Source organism: Natrix helvetica, assembly GCF_964273705.1.
Source record: "Natrix helvetica genome assembly, chromosome: 2".
In the NCBI taxonomy this organism is placed as follows: domain Eukaryota; kingdom Metazoa; phylum Chordata; class Lepidosauria; order Squamata; family Natricidae; genus Natrix; species Natrix helvetica.
In genome coordinates this window covers 105909077-105929677 of record NC_138552.1, presented here as the reverse complement: position 1 = coordinate 105929677, position 20601 = coordinate 105909077, and the positions used below count along the sequence as shown (strand labels likewise).

Here is a 20601-nt window from a genome sequence, read left to right as displayed (position 1 = left end):
GGCAAGAAAAGTCATAAAATGAGGCAAAATTCACTTATCTGTTTCATTTAGCAACAGAAATTTTTAGCTGTATGTCAAGGACTACCTGTACTTCCAAATCAATCTGGGCCCTTAATCGTAACTTTTGAAATCTATATTCTGAGTACCCTTTTGCTGTATAATCCAATAGTACATATATTTCAAAGGTGTTTAAAAATCTATCTTGCATTGTTTTCCGCTAAGGGGGAAGAGACTAACATGATGAATACAGGAAAATCTTGCTGAGCTGAAGAGTCCTAAACTCTCCAACCATAATAAAAAAAGGAAATAGATATAATCCAACCAGTGTCTTAAACTTTATAACAGCTGATTTTAACAAATTCAGGGAGACCCTAAGCAAAATTTCATGGATAAAAATACTAAAAAAAATTGCGTGCACCGAACTGGCAGTAATGCCAGCAGCAACCCACCCCTGGTATAGGATCTCCTGCTTGAGCAGGGGGCTGGACCAGATGACCTTCAAGATCCCTTCCAGCTCTATTCTGATTCTGATTCTTATCATGGCAGCTATCTGGTGCATAGATAGACCTTCCATGGTCAACTGTATGTTATTTTTGTTGTTGGTCACAGCCAGATGTTTAGATTGGATTTGATATTTGTATCCACGTACTGACTCCTTCCCCAGGATCTGGGATAGACAGTTGTTACTTGATGTATTAAAGCTATTGTCCCAGGATACAAGCTGTTCCAAGTAAAGTTGCCTTTTGCAATTGACTGATAGTGATTTTGTCACTGCTGATGGAGTTCAAGTGGTGCTCCGAATGTTTTGGGATTGCACCCATAGGACACATGCTTTTTTTTTTTTACCACAGTAATTCTATTTGAAAGCCTTTTTATTTTGTGATTTTCTCTAGTTGTTTCGCTTCTCTTCCACTATCTCCAAGTACTGCAACATTTATTTTCTTATCAACAATTGTTAAATCTGAGTTGTTATGTGGCAGAATGTTTGAATTCTAAAGACCCAGAACACTTTAGCTTCTTCATTTCATTCATTTATTTTGTCTATTTTGTGGTTGCACCACTTTTCCAAATGCTTCTCAACTTGATATTACTAGTAGATTTTACTACATTTAAATTCAAATGTCTGGCAAACTTTCTTCCAAATGTTATTGATTTTAAAAGTTTTACAGGGAAAAGGGGATTAAAAGGTTATAGAACATTTTGACAGCTACATCGTGCGGGGGGGAGAAGCCCCCCCAGGTCTCGCAACTTTTACAAAAAAAAATATAGAAAATTATGAACATTTACATAGATATTAGCAGTTTTGAGTTTAACACAAAATCTTCAGTATGTTTCAAACATTTTGCTTTTTATCACTTCCATGAAAGTACATTGTAACAACATTTGCAATGATGTTTCAATTCACTTTTGTGATCTGAGTTTTCTTGTTGTCGCATCCTCCCCCCACCCCGTCCACTGGCAGAGCCTCAGCCCCTCCCTGCTTTGTTTCTTGTGTAGCCTCCCCCATGTCTCCTAAGAGAGCACTGTGTTTTTTAGTGAAAGTCTCTGCTTCCGCAACTGTGTTAATTCTAATTCTACTGCCCTCCCAAAAAATCAACATGCCTTCTGGTAACAACTACCTAAACCAAACCCCATTATTGTATAATTTTTTTTGCTAAGAAGGAATATTTCCTTCTCTTATCTCTTACTTTCTTTGGGATCTGCTTAAGAATGGTTATTTCTTTATCCTTATATTTTAATGATCCTCCCCTTTGAGCTCCTAGAACCTCATTTCTTGTGGTTTTTCTAAGAAATTTAACATGGACTTCCCTTGGAACATTGTGTGTTCTTGCATAGGCTGAATTAATCCTATAAATCAGGTCAATATCCCACCCAAGCTGTTGTTTGTCTCTGTTAATATATTCTGCTAACATTGTGGTCATAATCTCCTTAAGATCTTCATTTTCAACTTCTGGCAAGTTTTGGAACCTAAGGAAAAAAGACATCCTTTCAAATTCCATTTTTATCACATGATTCTCAAATTCTACATTACCCCTTTGGACTGTCTTCAGGTCGTTTCTCATCCCAACTGCACCCTCCTCCAGTACACCTATCCTCTGCTCATTCCGTGTGGTTTGTTGTTGCGTCTCTCTGAGCTGATCATTTAAGTCCTGCAGTTGTTTTTTCATTTCGTTCTGTCCCTTTAAGATGGCTTGAAGCATCTGATGAATGGACAAATCCTTTGAACTCTCTTCAGAGGCTTTAGGTTGTAAAAAAGATCCCAGTTGTGACTGTTGAGCAATGGGGCTGGATGTAGAAGATGTCGGGGCCGATGAGGCCTGTCCAGACGGTAACTTCTTAGGACCCATTATGAAGCTCGGAGATAGTTATTGTTCTATACAGAGAAATGGTGTCCGTGGGGAAGCACAGCCAGTAGAGACCACCAGACAGGCAGATCCAAAGGAGAATAAGTCGTTTAATACAAAACTAGAGCAGATAGGTGGATCAAAATATTCCAAATCCAGGGGAAAAACTTATTTGAAGAGGCTCTTGGAGGTCTCTGGGATGGAAATTAGTTGAAAGCCACAAAGTTTTTCAAGGGAGGAGTCTTATGCACAAAGACAAAGAAGAAGGAGGAAGTGGGCCATCTTGGCTCAACCAGTACAGGTGGTCAGGAAACAACAAAATCAAAGTTCCCATGCATAGTTTAGAGCAGAATCAGTTCAGCCATCCTTTCTCTCGCAGTTGTAGTCAAAAGAGAAAATATATATTTTTTTTGCCCATTAATTAAGGGAAGTGAAAGTATTTTAAACTTTCTCTCTCTCCCTTACAAGGGAGAGATTGTCCAAGTGCCGCTTTACCAAGGGGGGTGGAAATTCCCCCCCTCCAATTCTAACTCCTCCAAAGGTTGAAACAAAGTCCCCCCCCAAAAACTGCAGATCAATCAATAGAGTAATAAACTGTAAAAGACCTGGGGAGACCCCCCACCTCACCGCACTTCAGCTGTTGCATTCAAATTAATCATTTCCTTCCAGGCTGCGTTCGGCGAAGTGCGCGGTGGCATTCCACGCGCTCCCTATGCTCTCCTGTGGCAAAGCTGGAGACCCCCCCGTGGCCGCCGCCACTCCAGGGGGTCCCAACAAGCTGCCCCTACGGCAGGGCGCCCCTCCAAGGCACCCTGTGCTCCCCTAGGATTCAGGGGAGCCCACCGAAGCAGCGAGAGGATGGACGCATGCGACCATCGCCTTCGGCTGCCGGAAGTCGTTTCCGTCTGGCAAACTTTCTAATAAATAATTCTGGTAATTAAGATCATGATATTTCTCATGGTCAATTTGAGAAATTTTGCTATTGCCACTGTTTAAATGGTCAAATGCTTCATCCTTTTTTTTAAACTACAAAGGCAACATTTGCTCTTGTGTGAATTTTTGCCTTCATGCAAAGCTTTTTCTTGAGCCACTAAAATAAAGCCTTCAGTTTCTTTCTTTAGCACTCCTGATCTTAACCAATTGTTTGTGGATTTTTTTTTAAATAAACTTTTCCTTCTATATCCTCCAAATATTGATCTTGCATTGGCATAGGCTTTTTCTTCCAGTTAACAAATAAGTTTTCAATTGTTTCTTTTTTATATTCAGGCTTCACCTTTCTGGTTTTCCTCGATTGGTTGCCTTTTGCAAGGGTTCTTTGCTCCTCTACTCCTGTCTGAGCAGGAGGTTGGACTAAAAGACTTCCAAGATTTCTTCCAACTCTGTTATTCTGTTAGTCATTCAGGCCACAGTTTATTTCTTTTATGATTTTATTCTGCCTTTTCTGTAGTTTGGTATTTTGTCCATGTGCTCATCAAAGGATTTAAAAAAATCTGACATTATCTAGACCTGATAATAAAGGAATATATCAAAAATATGTAGGACAGAAAAAATGGTGTTTGCTTCAGTGGTGCGTTTCAAAAATGTTGAGAACCTATTCTGTAGGTGTGGCCTGTTTTGTGGGAGTGGCTTGGCAGTCATGTGACTAGGTGGGAGGGGCTTGGAAGTCATGTAATTGGGTGGGCATGGCCAACTTATAAAATGTGGTGAAACTCACTTAACAATACTCTTACTTAGCAACCAAAATGTTGGCTCAGAAACTCTGGCATTTGAAGTGTGCAAGTCTTAAAGCTGTCAAGTTACAAGACCTTTGCACCCCTAACCCTTTAGAAAAAAAACTCCAGGGGTGTTCAAACTTGACAGTTTTAAGACTTGTGGACTTCAACTCCCAGAATTCCTCTTCCAGTCATGTTGGCTGAGGAACTCTGGCATTTGAAGCACGCAAGTCTTAAAGCTGTCAAGTTACAAGACCCTTGCAACCCCTAACTCTTTACAACCCCCCAAAACTAAAACTTTATTTTTTAAAAGCATTTTGCACCCGGGGAAAGTCAGAACAAGGAACACCAGCCACACACCACCTCCACTGACTTTGAAGTCTTTCTCTCTCGCTGCCAAAACCCCTCAGTGCTCTTCACCTGCGGTCGCCCCTTCAACCTCCCATCCGTGGAGGATACGCGGTGATCCTCTTGGAGGGGCAGCCAAGGGGCACTTTCCCCCACCCTCCAAATAGCTCATAGGCTGAAGAAAGTGAGAGGGGAGAGGGGAGCTGCACTTTTTCCCCACTTCTCGGCCTGAAACAAAGCAGCGGCGAGGAAGGAGTCTTTGGTGGCTGCAGCAGCAGCAGAAGTGGCTGTGGCGGCTGAAACACAATCCCAGACAGTCAGTTCCAGGCTTCAGGCAGGAAGTCCTGTTGACTTCAACTCCCAGAATTCCTCCTTTCGTCTCTCAGCTGCCACCAGGACAAGCGAGGTCTTGGGAGGGACTTTCCCTCCTCCTCCAGAGAGCCCATGCCAAAAGACAGAAGGGGGCGGGCTGGTTTGAATGCGGGTGAGTGGGTGGTTTAGTGGCCCGCCTTCTTTGCTCAGGCGGGTGGAGAAAGAAAGGAGGTATGCGATGGCAAGAGTCCCACTGTTGCTGGAACTGCTTTTGCTGAATCCGGCGCGGCCACGGGACTCTTGCCATCGCTGGGAGCTTCACTGGCAGCTGCTTCTTGCCATCACCGCCACGCCGGAAAAAGCTAGTCTTTGGAAAGAACCTTCCCTCCCCCTCCAGAGAACCCATGCCGGGAGAGAAAAGGGGGGCTGGTTTGAATGCAGACGAGCAGGCGGTTTGGGGCCAGCACCTCCTTTGCTCATTCGGGCAGGCAGAGAAAGAAACGAGGCTTGTGATAAAGCACCCCTGTCACCAAGGGTGAAGGGGAGCATCTTCACCCTTGGCTATTGCATGCCTCCTTTCTCCACCCACCTGAACTAGCAAAGAAGGTGGGCCACTAAATTGCCCGCTTGCCCTCATTCAAACCAGCCCGCCTCCTCTCTGGAGGAGACGGAAGGTCTGTCCCAAGACCTGCTTTCTTTACCTCGTGGCGCAGTTCTGGGATGGTGGGATATTCTTTTTTTCACCAGTACGGAGATATAGCCTTGACCCCTGCCTTCCTGCCACCTCCAATCCATTCCCGCACAATCTCCCCGCCACTCCACCAACCTGGGGACACTCCCAGCTGCAGTTGGCATTCTCCTAGCGATCCTTCCTGGCTGCACCCGAGAGTGTCATATGGCGGCAGCACGTGGGCTGTTGACTGACCCAGGGTCCGCCCGGGCTCCCGGAGAGGAAGGATCGGCAGGAGAAAGCCAACTGCTGCTGGCAACGGGGCACAAAGGAGCAGCCACCCAGCAGCTGCCGTGTCCCGTTGCAGGCACCAAGGGTGGCCTCGATGTCCCACCTCCATGCCACCTCCAGCCCCGCACAACCTCCCTGCCAACTCACTGACCTCAGAACAGTCTGCTCAATGACCTGTCCTTCACATCCTGTTGCTGGCTGCAGCTGCATCCGAGCAGATGCTGCGGCACCGAGTGGTCACATGGCAGTGGAGTGTGGGCTGCTGACCATCCCAGGGCCTGCCCGGTTGCTTCTGGAGGGGGCAGGCAGATGGGCAGCATTCCCCCTCACCTCCCTGGCCACCTGCAGTCTCGAAGCCTCAGCTGGGCGGGCAAAGGAAGTGGGTGGGCGGGGCAAGCATGGTGTGGACGGGCAGGGCGAGTAAGTGAGCGAGCGAGCAGTGACCAGGCGGGTGGGGGGAGTGAGTGGGGGTGGGTGGGCAGGCTAGGGGAGGGAGCGTTCTGGTACTGGGCCTCCGGAATAAGGAGTATGGGAAGGCATGCTAAATTTCACCAACCGGTACGCCCGTACTGGTGCGAACTGGCTGAAACCCAACCCTAGTTTGCTTCATTAATTAGGTATGGGTTTATAAATGTCTGGGTTTATAGCTTAGCTATGAAATATAATGATAAAATATATCCCAACCATAGTATTTGGAAATCATGGTTTATGGCTGAGTGTCACATGCGACTTTTCAATAAACTACAGTAAAAATAAATCCAAGACTTGGCACAATATGAGAAACAACTATTTTTCTTTTCTTTCCAATGGCATTATTATATTTTGGTTTCCCGTAATTTGAAGAAAAAAAATCATGTGAAAATTGTAGTGGAATCCTATTTCCTTTTTTTTTTTGCATTTTGTTTGGGAAGGTTAGGAATCAAACTTTGATCTATTTGGATATGGTCATCCTTTCAGATCCTCTGAGTAGGCCCTGCTTCTGGTTTTTGGGAGAATTTGGCTCTTAACATGAAACATGTTTCAGTGCTTGAATTAATGAAAGCTGCATGCCCTTTTGGTCAGTGGTTGGATAGTTCTTACGCTTTTGTCCTTTAATGTTATTGTTACTATAAATCTGCTTCATGTAAATAAAGTGAAAATAAATGTAAGTTAATAGCTGGAATCCCTTGTGCATGAATGGCAGTTTGCAGTTTTAAAAATAAAATGTACAGATACAAATCTTGTATTTTTCATCATGTTTCTTTAACAGGAACCCTTTTGATGGAAACGATACTTGTAAAAAATCAGTCGAAACGTCTACTTTTCTACATTTTTCGCTTCTTCCATCAGTAAGTAGACCAATAATCTGACAACCATTGGCTGCTTGGGCTGTCCTGATTAATGAGTGCACCCTTAGGTTCATTGGAGAAAGCATTTCCAAAGCTGACAGACTCTGGATGCGTAATCCAGATGCAACTGCTATTATTCTCAGCAAAAAAAGTTCTAGCTGCAAATGAATGGAGCAATTGTTTAATGTATGCCTATTTATTTATTTATATCCCACCATTATTATTTTTACAAAGATAGGAATACCAATAGCACTTAGACTTATATAGGCACTTTCCAGTGCTTTACAACCCTCTCTAAGTGGTTTGCAGAGTCAGCATATTGCCCCCAACAATCTGGGTCCTTGTCTTATCAACCTCAGAAGTGGGGAAGGCTGAGTCAACCTTGAGCCCGGTGAGAGTCGAACTGGCAGCTGACAGTCAGCAGAAGTAGCCTGCAGTACTGCATTCTAACCATTGTACCAAGATGGTGAACATATACACTCCTTCCTCTTATTTTCCCCACAATAACTCTTATGAGGTGGATTGGACTGGCCCAACATCAACCAGCTGGCTTTCATGGCTACATCAGGGACTCAGTGGTCTCCTGCTTCCTAGCCTGGTGCCTTAACCACTAGACCAAACTGGCTCTCACATATCTAAGTATTGGGTTGAAGATGGCTGCCTTTAGGTCAAGGCAAAGCTTGCATTTATCTACATGTTCACTGTCCCAAGAACGAGCTTACAAAGGAACATATGGGTGCTTGTGTTTACAGATGTGAAAAGCAGAGCTCTCCTACCCTGAAGCAGGAGAGAAATGATAATTGATAAATTCCTTAATTTAATCCATCCAAGGCACTAGGCAAAGTAAAACCTACTCTGCTGGATGGATCTGGGAGGAGATTTGAAGGATGAATGCTTGCTCAGAATTCTAAAATAGTTTTGATTTGTATTGGCTGATAAAGCATGTATCCAGCTCTGAATTCCTGGGTACCTTAATACCTTCTATATGCTGAAGATTTATTGATGACTTCATTATGGTTTATCATAGTTCTTCATAATATTAATCTTTTTTTCCTTGTTCCTGCAGGTTGTCATCATTTTGATTCTGGCTTGTCTTGAAAAGAGAACAAAAAGATTCTGGTTTGATGACAGATATCCCACATGTCCAAGACGTTGTGGGTTACTGCTGTGAGTTGGACAATACATGCTGGCCATTTCTGATTAGCAGCCTCAAACTGCAAGAAACTGCATTTTCCTAAAGCTGTCCTTTAGGCCCTTGACATAAAACATGAAGTGATTCAGTCAAATATCTCTTGCATATTTATATTTTGTGATGAAAACCACTTTTAATTGTTCCAAAGCAGGCAATTTGTTTATTTAGCATGGCATCAAAAGCAGGTAAAGGAAAAACACTTTCTAAGGCAATTGTGACCTCTATCTGACTCATATCAACTCTAATCAGATGGGAAGCCATCACTGGAACTGTAATCTAGCACATCTAGAGAGGCATAGTACACTTTGCTTGCATCTAACTACATCACAAACATGTGACAGGGATACTTTTTTCTGCAGTGTCCCTGTGACCTTGCCTTTACTTATCACCAGTTCATCAGATGTAAGATGAACTCCACTTTTTTATTGCTTTACAAATGTTCAAGAACTCTTTTCTTCCTTACACCCGCACCATTCAAGGAGAGCTTCAAGTTGCCTAGAAACGGTTAAGTTTGACTTCCTTTAACTTGGATGGAAGGCAATGATAAGATAAAGAATTAGTAATTCTGTGTCCTTGGCACTCTCTGAGCTTGGTTATTTTCTTCCAGATGTTTCATTATGCAAACAAAGATAGTGATACCACTATCATCAGAGAGCACCAAGAACTCATTTCAACTCTGAACTTCAAATATTTTCCTTTATTGGGATTAGTAATTTCAAGTCAGTGTAATTCTCCATTAGTTCAAGATTGACTGGAAACTATTATAACTCTATAGTTTAACAGATTTAACAGATTAACGGAGTTGGAATGGACCTTGTAGGTTATCTAGTCCAACCCCCCCACCCAAGCAGGAGACCCTACACCATTTCTGGCAAATGGCAATCCAGTCTCTTCTTGAAAGCCTCCAGTGATGAAGCTCCCACAACTTCTGAAGGCAAGTTGGTTGCCTGTTTTCACTGTCAGAAAATTCCTGCTTATTTCTAGGTTGAATCTCTCCTTGATCAGTTTCCATCCATTATTCCTTGTCTGGCCTTCAGGTGCCTTGGGAAATAGCTTGACCTCTTCCTCTCTATGGCAGCCTCTCAGATATTGGAACACTGCTATCATGTCTCCCCAGTCCTTCTCTTCACTAGACTAGCCATGCCCAATTCCTGTAACCGTTCTTCATATGTTTTAGTCGCCAGTCCCCTAATCATCCTGGTTGCTCTTCTCTGCACTTTTTCTAGTGTCTCAACATCTTTTTTTGGGAAAGGGTTTCAATGTCTTAAGAATTTTTTTTCATTATTTTACAGCCCAATGGAGTTTCACAGCTCAATCAACAACCGATGGTCACTGGCATTTGCATTTGGTGCTACTGCTGATAAAGTCATGTTTCTATTTGAGAAAGAGTTCTTTCCAGAGGGACTTCCTGAATGGGCTAAAGGTAAAACTCATGATTAACAAGTGATAAGAGAAACAGTAGAGAAACTCTGTCCCTTTGTATTTTCCCATTTTTCTGTTTAGCTATTTTTCAGTCTAAGGTTATCTTGCAGACAATTGCAGATTGCAGACAATTAGTTTATTCAGGAGTGCAGTGAAAGCTAGACTGTAGAACCAAATATGATCTTCAAGAAGACAAGTTATGAAGGCAGTGGCAAACAGCTTCAGTGTCAGCATTAGAGGTAGTAAGAGTAGGCAAGGTGTCCCCAGGATAAATACATAGCCATTTAAAGCCTTCCTCCTTGTAACACTATGACATTAAATATGTTTCTAGGAGCATGCATTCTTATTTGGGACGGAAGATAAGGCCGTAACATCTGCAACATGTCAAACCATAGGTATAAGCAAATAACTTATAATTGGAGTGGGTTAGAGAGTTCTTGATAGGAAAATACCAACAAACAGTGGGACGAGTACTTTACTTCTTCTTCACTTTCCTTCTTCAAATTCTTCCTTCTAACACAATGTTTCCTCTCTCCTGACTTTCAGTTTTAAAGCCTAATAGGTGATAATGATATTAAAAATAGAAAAAGACTCTTGTCAATTAAATGTGTTTCATGGTGGCTATATGGTTATGTCCATAGATAGATAGATTATCTCCCCTCGAGTCATTTTTTTACTCCAAGACAGATAGGTCTTCTCTAGGATGATCTGTCTCTAACCTGGTCTTTCAAGTTTCTCACCTGTGCACTCATCACCATTATGACGGATGAGTCCATCCTCTTTGCTAGTGATTTTCCTCTTATTCTCTTTCCTTCTACCTTTCCCAGCATCAGAGCCTTCTCTATGGAGCTAGGTCTTTGCATAATGTGTCTGAAGAAGTTGGATAATTTAAGCCTGGTCATTTGCACCTTGAATGAGAACTCTAAATTGATTTTTTTTGCTGATACTTTGGTTGGCTTTCTTGTCTGTCTATGGTGTTCTAAGGAATTCTCTAATAGTCCACATATATTAGAACCCAATAAAAATGATCAAGGAGTTTAGCAGAAGGAAGCAAGATATAATTTTGTTCTCCTTGTGGATACTTATCTGCATTGTCTGCCTATACACTAGCATTTTCAGTTACATTTGGAGCTGAGAATTGCACTCACTCATAAGGGTAATGTTTTTAACCATGCTTTCCTGAAGAAGTCTATTGAGCTAGTTCACATGTAATGTTAAGTTGTGACTTATAGGTATCCTGGCTAGATTTATGCATCATGTCAAGCCATAGCTAAACCATATTATGGTTTGGTGTATATGAATCTAAGTGTTACTTCTCCATTGCATATGTTTATGAGTCCCAACTCATTGTGCAATATACTATAATCTCATGATATTATAGATCACCATCAATAAAGTCTAGATGATCATTCCACAGGAGGCTGGTAATTTTATTAGGACTCCCATCCCCAATGTCACAAAATAATGTGCAAATTATTAAAAAGAAAGAAAACAGAAAATAAACATTGAGAAATATCGAAACATTCAAAAATACCACCAGGAGACAGATAGGTAACAGTGAGAAATATTCAATTATTTAGAGTGTTCAAGATAATTTCTTCCAATTTTTCAGCGTTCCCAAAACATGAAACATGTCAGCTAGATGTGTATATCATAGAATAAGTTAAAACTTTTAAATATTTGGAGTGGTTTTACAAACTATAAGAAGATGGCGTGCTCATTTGGATTATGTAACTCAGAATACCTTAAGATCAGCCTCAGTTGTAAAATCCTATCATTTCATGAATGATGCATAATTTATACTTACAACCTTAAAGTTATTTGTAGCTAAAAGCTCATGTCCAGTTGAAACCATATAACTAACATAGCCATTTTAGATAGCCTGGGATACAGATTTCTATGTCATATTTTTCAAGTTGTTGACTGTGCCAGACATGATACTTGTTGAAAAAAGCTGGAATTATTGGAGAACATTATCTGGTTAAAAACATTTACTTATCAGTTAAAGTTACCTTTTTGCTTGGTGGATCTGGTGTGATTACCATATTTTTGGGAGTATAAGACACACTTTTTTGCCTCAAAAAAGAGGGTGAAACTCTGGGTGCGTCTTGTACACTGGGTACAGCATTTTTGGCCTACCGAAACCCCACCACCTTTGCAAAAATGGAGGTGCAGAGGGTTTGGGAGGCCTGCAAAGTACTCCTGAGGGCTGGGGAGGGCCATTTTTGCTCATTTTTGCCCCCTCCAGTCCCCAGGAGCATTCTTAAGAGCCTCCCAAAGCTCTGCAGGCCCTTTTTTTGGGTGGGTGGGTGGGGGGAAACTGAGACTTGCAGAGGGTTTGGGAGGCCTGCAGAGTGTAAAAACTCTTAAAAATTTTTTTTGTGAAAAATGGGTCGACTTTTGCTTGTTTTATTCCCCCCCCAGCCCCCAGGAGCACTCTTAAGAACCTCCCAAAGCTCTACATGCCCTTTTTTTTTGGGGGGGGGGCAAAAAACTGAGGCTTGCAGAGGGTTTGGGAGGCCTGCAGAGTGCAAAAACTTTAAAAAAAAATTACCTCTTCAAAATCATGGTGTGTCTTATACTCCAGTGCGTCTTGTAGTCTGAAAAATACAGTAATTGTCAAGTTCAAAATGGAAATGTTCACTGTCAGAAATGGAATGGTGATGATTGCTCTAGAGCATGGGTGTTCCACTCGCATCGTCACGGTGGCCTCACGTCATGTATCGGGACTTTTTCCCCCTTTGCTAAACTGGGTGTGGGCATGGCTAACATGTGATGCATCAAGCCCACAGGCCGCGAGTTTGACAGCCCTGCTCTAGAGATGTGTTCTTGAGGCTGAGACTGGAGAATGTAAAGATGATAGATATTAGCTAAAGAAAGCCAAATGCAACAGGTCTCCTTCGCCCTAGAGAAGTTTACACAAATCATCAACCTATATACCTAAGACCAGCCCAATATTTATGCTATTTGACATCTCTAAAATTTGAAAGAGACTTATCCTTAAGTTGCGTTAACACTCCCCTTATAGTACTCATGGGAAGATTTAGGATTATTTCTTAAGTGGTTAGGCATTATCCTTCAGATGCTGAAACCGCAGTATATGAATTTAGTTTTGTGTTATAAGTGTTACAGAAATCTCAATTTTTACCTCATACTCCCATTAACAAAAATCTCAAAGTGCACTGAGATTTCTTTTATTTAAAATATTTATTTTTGACAAAAATATATCATTTTTCTAAGTGACGCAAAAATGGGTTTGTAGTCTATAAAATTCAGCAAAGTTTAAAGAGATAATAACAGTACATGTTGCCTTATTACTGTTATCAATTCCATGTGCTTTGTTTTTTCATATTGGTTGGTCAGTGGCTGTCATAACAAGTTTCTCAATCATTCACTGCTGAACAATAGAATAAATATATATTTATGCCCTTTCTTCTGCAGTGTTTTGGATCCTCCTCACGGCTTTTGAAGTGGGCATCTCCTCATATCCTTTCTTTGTTTGTCTTTTAACAAAACATGAAGTTGTAGGATCAATCTTGGGATTTCTTTACACAGCAGCTTGGTAAGCAGAATTTTAACAAGACTCATGAATCAGAGTGACTCTCAGAGAAGATGTGGGAACCAATTCTTGATATAATAGGGGAAATTACAATAAAGTGATTTCATACTAAAAATGTTATCTAGAAATGACTTTTCAGGCGAATAGAACTGTGGACATTCTTCCAGATCATAACTTCCGGAAATAATCACAATAAACTGTGAAGCAGAGATACTAAACCATAGGTTAGTTGTTTTTAAAATCCAATAACTAAATTTCTAAAATTTACAAATCAGAAGTGGAAGGAAACCTTGAAATAAACAATTCTGAATCTCAGAATTTGATGTGAATTCCATAGTTGTTCTGAGTTTACAAACCTAAATATGTATAAGCTTTTTTTGATCTCAGCAAAATAATTGGAATAGGTGGAACCTCTCTTCTGATTTCTTGTTTGCTATAAAGCTAGAATCCTTAATAATTTATTTTAGGTACTATTGGTACCTCCAGATCTACATTTTACTTTCCCTGCTCTGAAACTTGAGAATCAGACAGCCCTTTTCTGGAGAACCAGGAAAGGGCAAAAGGCTTTCGGGTTATGAACTAAACATTCATGGTGGGGGATGATATAAAATAATCCCTTAGAGGTGCTAAATTTCCAGTAATCCAACCTACCATTTTTTCCTCTTTGCTCTTGAAGATAAGGAATCACTACATATTAAATCAGCCTTAAATTTGAGGGGCAAAACCATCAGCACTTAATTTATTACAATAGTAACAATATATAAATAACAATAAGTGCTCTCATGAAAAGGAGAGCCAGTTTGGTGTGGTGAATAAATGTATTGGGCTAGAAAAAATGAACCCGTAAGTTCTAGTCGTCTTTAGGCATGGAGCCAGTAGGGTGATATTGGATAATTGATTCTAGTTCAGTGCTACAGCATTATAGTAAAACACTTCTGAAAATATTGCCAAGAAAACTGCATGGAATTGTCCACATAGTTGCCAGGAAGAGGGAGGAAGATAGAGGGATGCATGTATGTATGTATATATGTATGTAAGGACGGACGGACGGACGGAAGGAAGGAAGGAAGGAAGGAAGGAATAGATCCTGTAGATGTGGTCAAATGAGTAATTTGCTGCTACTTAGAAGTCCTGCTGTTAAACAGAATGAGTGGGAAGTGGGTGGCAAAACCAATAATTGAGTAACATCTTAAATATTTTTAATGCATGAAATATATGGGGCCAGTCCTATGTGGTTAGGACGTCCTTAGGTAGTCAAAGTCATTTTCTTCTGGCTTGGCTGTGTTATACATCAAATGGCAAAACTGGTGTGGGCTTTTTTCCTGTTTGTGTAACTCTTTATCTTACCCCATCACCTGCAGCCTGAATTTAGATCTCTGTAGTCAATTTCTCAAACTTTGAATCTTTCATTTGAGTTTTCCTGCATATATATTGTAAGCACTTTCCAATCTCTGCATTCAAGCAAGTCTTTATTATTACTCTGCTTCTGATACATAAACATATAGTCATACTTTCTCTACCTACAACCCTGATTGCAGTTGTTAGAAGACCTGGCTGTAAAATTATGCTGTCATGTCACTATCACAACATTCAAGTATGAACTTATTAAAAGCCAGAAATATTCTTGCTAGGTATAATATTTGGAAAGTATGATAAAGGGAATCTATATATAATATTACATGTCTTGACAGCAGCAAGAATTGTATATGCACAATACTGGAAAATGAAACGTCCACAGAGGATGATGTAATTAATTTTTTTAGATAGTGCAGAAATGGATAGATTGACATTAAAAGTAAAAGAAAAAGAAGATACAGGGACTTGTTTTATACAGAACATGGGACTTGTTTTATAAATGGTTGGACAGTAGAAGTAGAAATTAGGAATGGGAAGAGTATTATTGTATTAAAATAAATTGATACAGACAATGTGCTGTTCACTAAGCATTTATATATGTAATGTGAAAATATATAAATAAACTGTTAAAAAAGTATGAATTTATATGCAGGAAGAATGACATCTTGATAATCAAGGCAATTGTCCTTGTAGTTAATTTGTTTTGTTTTGCAAAATGGTCACAGAAGTGTGTTTAGCAAGTATTGGTGTGTGTGTGTGTGTGTGTGTGTGTGAGAGAGAAAGAGAGATAGAGATTTTTTTCATACTGCCAAGAGTTGTTAAGGCAAGGAGTCTTAACAACTTTAATTTTAGATAAGATAACTTTTGTTGTCATTTTTTACTATGAGCACACTGGCACACATTAAAAATGAAATTCTGTTGCCTGGTCTCAAAAGAAAGTATATATCTACCCATACACATACTTGTGTACACATATAGACATGCTATATACATGAAGATATTTAGACACATGAACAAACACATACACACATGTATACATATACACATACATCTACTGCTGTCTTTTGAATACATAGCGGAAAGAGGGAACTTGAGAGTTCACAAGTTTGATATTATATGGAACAAAGCTGTGACTAAATCTAGATATTCTGCTTTGGATAGCACGAAGCCTCCTTCCAGAACAAGGAAAATAAGTAATAAAGAGAATGTATAGCATCCCAGACCCTGCAGCTGGCTCATAGTATCCCTGGTGTCAAAGGATAGAAACAGTTGGGATGAGTAGTGAAAATACAGAAGTACAGAAGTCAAAGGGAAATCAAGTTCATAGCAAACATATACTGCCAATAAGAAAATCAAGATAGTTGTAGTGATCATATGCAAAGCAGATAATTATAACACAAATATCCAGATAGCAGTAAATAAGTTAGCATCTTGGATGGAATATACTAAGAAAAAAGATTCCTAAGAACATGGGAAAAATCAAAGCAATAAACTATTGTAACTCTTTCACCATCTCCCTATTTTCTACATTGCTGAAAAGGTAGCGAGATCTACTGATGGGGATTAAGAGATGAAAGTTGCATTGGAAACATCCACTAGCTTCTAAGGTAAAAAAATGGTAAAAGAGTTCCCTGAGGATTTTACTCTGCTAGTAGTTAGCCGATTTTTAGGGGACAGCATTCATCTCTGTTTCTAGGCTATTGAGACAGCACTGTCTGAAGGAGATTATCATGGTCATATGGTCAGCATGACATCATGCCACAGTGCAGAGCATCCAGTGAAACACGGAGTGCTGTTATCTTCCCATCAAAGTGGTGCCTATTCATCTACTTGCATTTACATGTGTTCGAACTGCTAGGTTGGCAGAAGCTGAGGCAAGTGATGGGAGCTCATTCTGTCACATGGTGCTAGGGTTTGAACCTCCAGAGTATAGATCTTCTTTGGTGTCTTTTAAGCAGCTGAACCACCATGCCTGTCAAGAATGGATTGCCTTTAACTTTACCATTGCCAGTGAAGATCTGTTTTCATGCCATAATGTCCTTTTCCAAACAAAACTTTCCAATTGTATTAGCGGTTAACTCCTGAAATTTTCTAATCAGATTTCACCAATAATATAGAAATCAAAGAAACAGTATGAAAGTGATGTGTGATGTTGAGGTTGGATCTGATTGGACTATGGTGCATCAGAGGTTTAGTTTAACAAGTAGTACAAATATGTACCATATGTATCTATTCTATAACTTTGGCTGCCAAGTTATGAAACTAATAACTCCTTGTATTTTACAGGGCAGTTGCCATGATCTTTGACATTTTAGACTGCCCTGATGTTGAAAATGTACGTATTTATTTCTGACAATTATTACTGTTTTACTATGGCAATTGGAGGTTCACTTAAGGCAGGGATGCCAAACTCAGTTTCATTTAGGACTACATCTGAGTAGTGTTTGACCTTAGGAAGGGCTGGGGGATGGGGTGTGGCCAGCCCATACATCCCTGCGACCAATTCGCTCTCACAGAGAGGGACTTCTCCGGGTGCATCCACTAAGCAATGCCAGAGGGCGCCGCTGAGGCGTAGGGCCTTCTCTGTGATGGGCCCAGCCCTCTGGAATGACCTCCCCCCCGACATTAGGACAGCTACCGATCTCCGCTCCTTCCGCACGAGACTCAAGACCCACCTGTTCCAACTAGCCGGCCTGGCCTGAATTATAACTATACTTCTAATCCCCCTGGATAATTGTAAATTTTAAATTAAGTTTGACCTTGGGTATTTTAATTGTTTTAATTGTATTATGCTGTTTTTAACAAATGATTATTTATTTATTGATGTATTGTACAATGTTTTGTATATCTCCTCCTTGCCATTTTTCATATAATGAATTGTACGCCGCCCCGAGTCCCTTGGTGGAGAGGGTGCGGCCTATAAATTGGAATAATAATAATAATAATAATAATAATAATAATAATAATAATAATAATAATAATAATAATTCATTGAGGCTCCGTTTTCAACCGCAACAGCCTCCTGGGATTAGTTTTCACTGGCAGAGGGCTCCAGGAGGCTGTTGCAGTTGAAAATGAAGCCTGGATGGACCATGTATGGTCTTTCTGAGCCCTGTTTTTGCTGTCAGAGGCACCACGGACCAGTTTTTCACTGTTTCCAAGGCAAGCCCTCAAGCCAAATCTAAGCACCCCATGGGCTGTATCTGGCCCACAGGCCTTGAGTTTGACACCCCTGATTTAAGGTGTTCAGTGCATCAATCTAATGTAAGTTTAGCAGGTTACTGGTTTGCTACTGGAAAAAAATACCCTGAGCACCATGCACAAAAAAAAAATGTGGTGTAAGCTAAGCTTACGCCTATAGAAAATCTATTGTGCTTTCTATGCATGAGAAGCAAGCGCTCAAACAAAAAGTACATGGATTCAGTATACTGAGGGAGGCAATAACATTGAAGAAGTCATAGAAAGTCATGAAATCTCTCCCTACAGGTGAGTTTTTGACAGGACACACTGAATGAATGAGGTCATAAATGCTGACTGAATTCCTGATACCAAACAACCATTGGCTATTAGTGAAGTATTAGTGAGCAATGTCTCTGAAATGTGTACAATTGTGCATGTACCTATCCTTGCCTTCCCTGGATCCAATCTTGGGTCTACGTACATGAGTTGGATTACAACTTCCCATGTCTACCAATAACATGTCTTCACTTATGCTGGCTGAAAGAGATGGGAGTTGTTAGGTAAGCTCCCCGTTAGGAGAGCGAGTGTGCAGAGAAGCGTAATGAGAGTGGTGTGGCAGAACACGCACAAACCAGCATACAGAGACACTGCAGTTTAAATAGGTTTTTACTTTTGTGGAAAATAGAGGTATTCAGAGTTCAATTTACACACGGTTCAGTCAGTCAGTTATCCATCCAACACAGTCCAGTATCATATAATCAGTTCAGCACACAAAGTCACTAACAGTAGCAAAACTCACAGTAACTCACGATACATCTAACAAGCAGTATCCTCCAGCGATCAGCATCTAACAAACAGAGAGCTAACAGTCATTCTGGCTCCATCTTATGGCTGCTTGAGGTAACAGCAACCAATCACATTTTACAGCAGTACTTAAAGCTACAGTACTACCATCGTGGTTTATATATTGCTGACCGAACTGTTAGCTTACATTCCTAACAGGAGTTTTTAATCTAACAAATCTTGAGGATTCCAGATTTGACAAAGCTGCACTATACTCTTCCAGCATGTAAATCTGTTCTCCATTGTTGAGTTTACATAAAGACAGATCAGTAGCCTATCATCTTGCTATTATATGCTGACTGGCAAGATCTTTCCCATTAGACCACAAGATTAGAACAAACTTGGTCTTTGCGACTGAATAAAGTCTTTCCTCTAAAGACCCAAGATTTCTGGTATGAACCTCAAGACAAGCTTCAGCATTCACTACAATTAATTTACTGCATAACTTAAGTTGAATGTACACAGGGAAGGAAGAAGAGCGGATCATCTGCAGCTTTGTTGGTAATTCTGCTTTCCATACATAGAATTTTGGAATGTACACTGATGCAATTCTGATGTGGCCATCCGTGCTGTTCCTGTTCCTTCTGCTAGGACGCTTCCTTTGTATTTTTGTGAGAGCGGTGAGAAATTCATCTGTACAGAACCAACATGTGAGTATTTATGGCAGCACTGAAGTCCTCCCTTTTAATAACTTTATTGAGATTATTCTCCAATGAGATGAAAGTTCTTTAAATGCAATTGAATACCAAAGACAAACCTAGAAAAAGAATTGGGAAATAAGCTGAATATTAAACCAGACTCCCTGATTTTTAAGAACCAAGAACATGCCTGGCAATCATATCCCTTTTTTACTATTTTGGCCATTTAAATTAGTTAAAAGATGGTTGCTTCTACAAGACTTTGGAAATGGACATGATGCGTCACCTGCTCTCTGCTAGTTTCACTGTTTTTAATGAATGTTGTTATGGTTTTCTGGATTTATTTAGGTTTATTCCCAGAGAAGTACAGTTGTGATGATCTACAATCACAGTAAAGTAAAATTAAAATAACTAAAAATTGCCCTGCCTAAAACCAGTATTGGAAGCATAAAAATGGTAACATATAAAATTGGGTCAAAAATGTCCACATTTTTGGAAGACTTAATAACTGATTTCCATAGTCAGGTATTCTCATGTCTTCTAAGATTTAACCATACTCCCCAATTCTTGACAGTTTTCTGAGCCTTATAGATCAGTGTTTCTCATGCGGGCTGGAAAACTCTGGAGGTTGACTACAGACTGGTGGCTCTATCATCTACAAGTCATTGGTCTCATTTGAGACAATGATGAGTCTGCATACAGACAAGGGGTAAATTAACTGGCCCTGTGGTGCAGCTGTAGCAAACTGTAGAGCTGATACCAGTATTCGTTTTTAGAAGAAACTCTCCTATTCGACCATCTTATACAATATTAGGCAACACGGTATCAATAGTAGAGACCTTCAAGTTTCTATTATCTCCAAGGACTTGAAATGGACACCTAAGATTAGAACCATCATTAAAAAGGTACAACAAAGAATGTTCTTCCTGCGTCAACTTAGAAAGCTCTGATTGCCTAGGGATCTGTTGATAGAGTTCCACAGGAGAGTTATTGAGTCTGCCATTTGTACCTCAGTAATTGTCTGGTTTGGCCCAGCAACCAAACAGCACAGGTTTCAATGGATAGTTAGGACTGCAGAAAAAACCATCACCATCAACCTGTCTTCCATTGAGGATCTGTATACTGCACAAACCAGAAACAGGGCTGAAAAAATATTAGACCCCTCCCATCCTGGACATAATCTATTTCAACTTCTCCCCTCAGGACACCACTATAAAACCCGATATAAAGATAGTCGTGTCCTCTCCCCCAGCCCACCGTGCCATCACTCTGCTGAATATTTAATTTCCACAGCAATGTCTCATTTCTCATCTATTCTCATCTTCTCATCTTTCCTACTATCTTCTCCTATTGTTTTATTATGATTGATCAATTGTTGTTTGTAACTTATGATTAATCATTATGA

At 40.4% G+C, this 20601-nt stretch overlaps 1 protein-coding gene across 2 annotated transcripts in view; it reads left to right on the top strand.

Moving 5' to 3' along the window:
- Positions 1-20601, top strand: part of LOC309386969 (stimulated by retinoic acid gene 6 protein-like) — a 48898-nt gene that overhangs the window by 5683 nt on the left and 22614 nt on the right. For both annotated transcript variants that reach the window (XR_014174520.1, XM_081942985.1), the window contains exons 2-7: positions 6928-7006; positions 8073-8173; positions 9491-9621; positions 13062-13182; positions 16822-16870; positions 19083-19208. Coding sequence is in view for 1 of the 2 variants with exons in the window: in XM_081942985.1 (XP_081799111.1) it covers positions 6928-7006; positions 8073-8173; positions 9491-9621; positions 13062-13182; positions 16822-16870; positions 19083-19208 (607 nt within the window). In the remaining variant the exon portion in view is untranslated. The remainder of the gene's footprint in view (positions 1-6927; positions 7007-8072; positions 8174-9490; positions 9622-13061; positions 13183-16821; positions 16871-19082; positions 19209-20601) is intronic.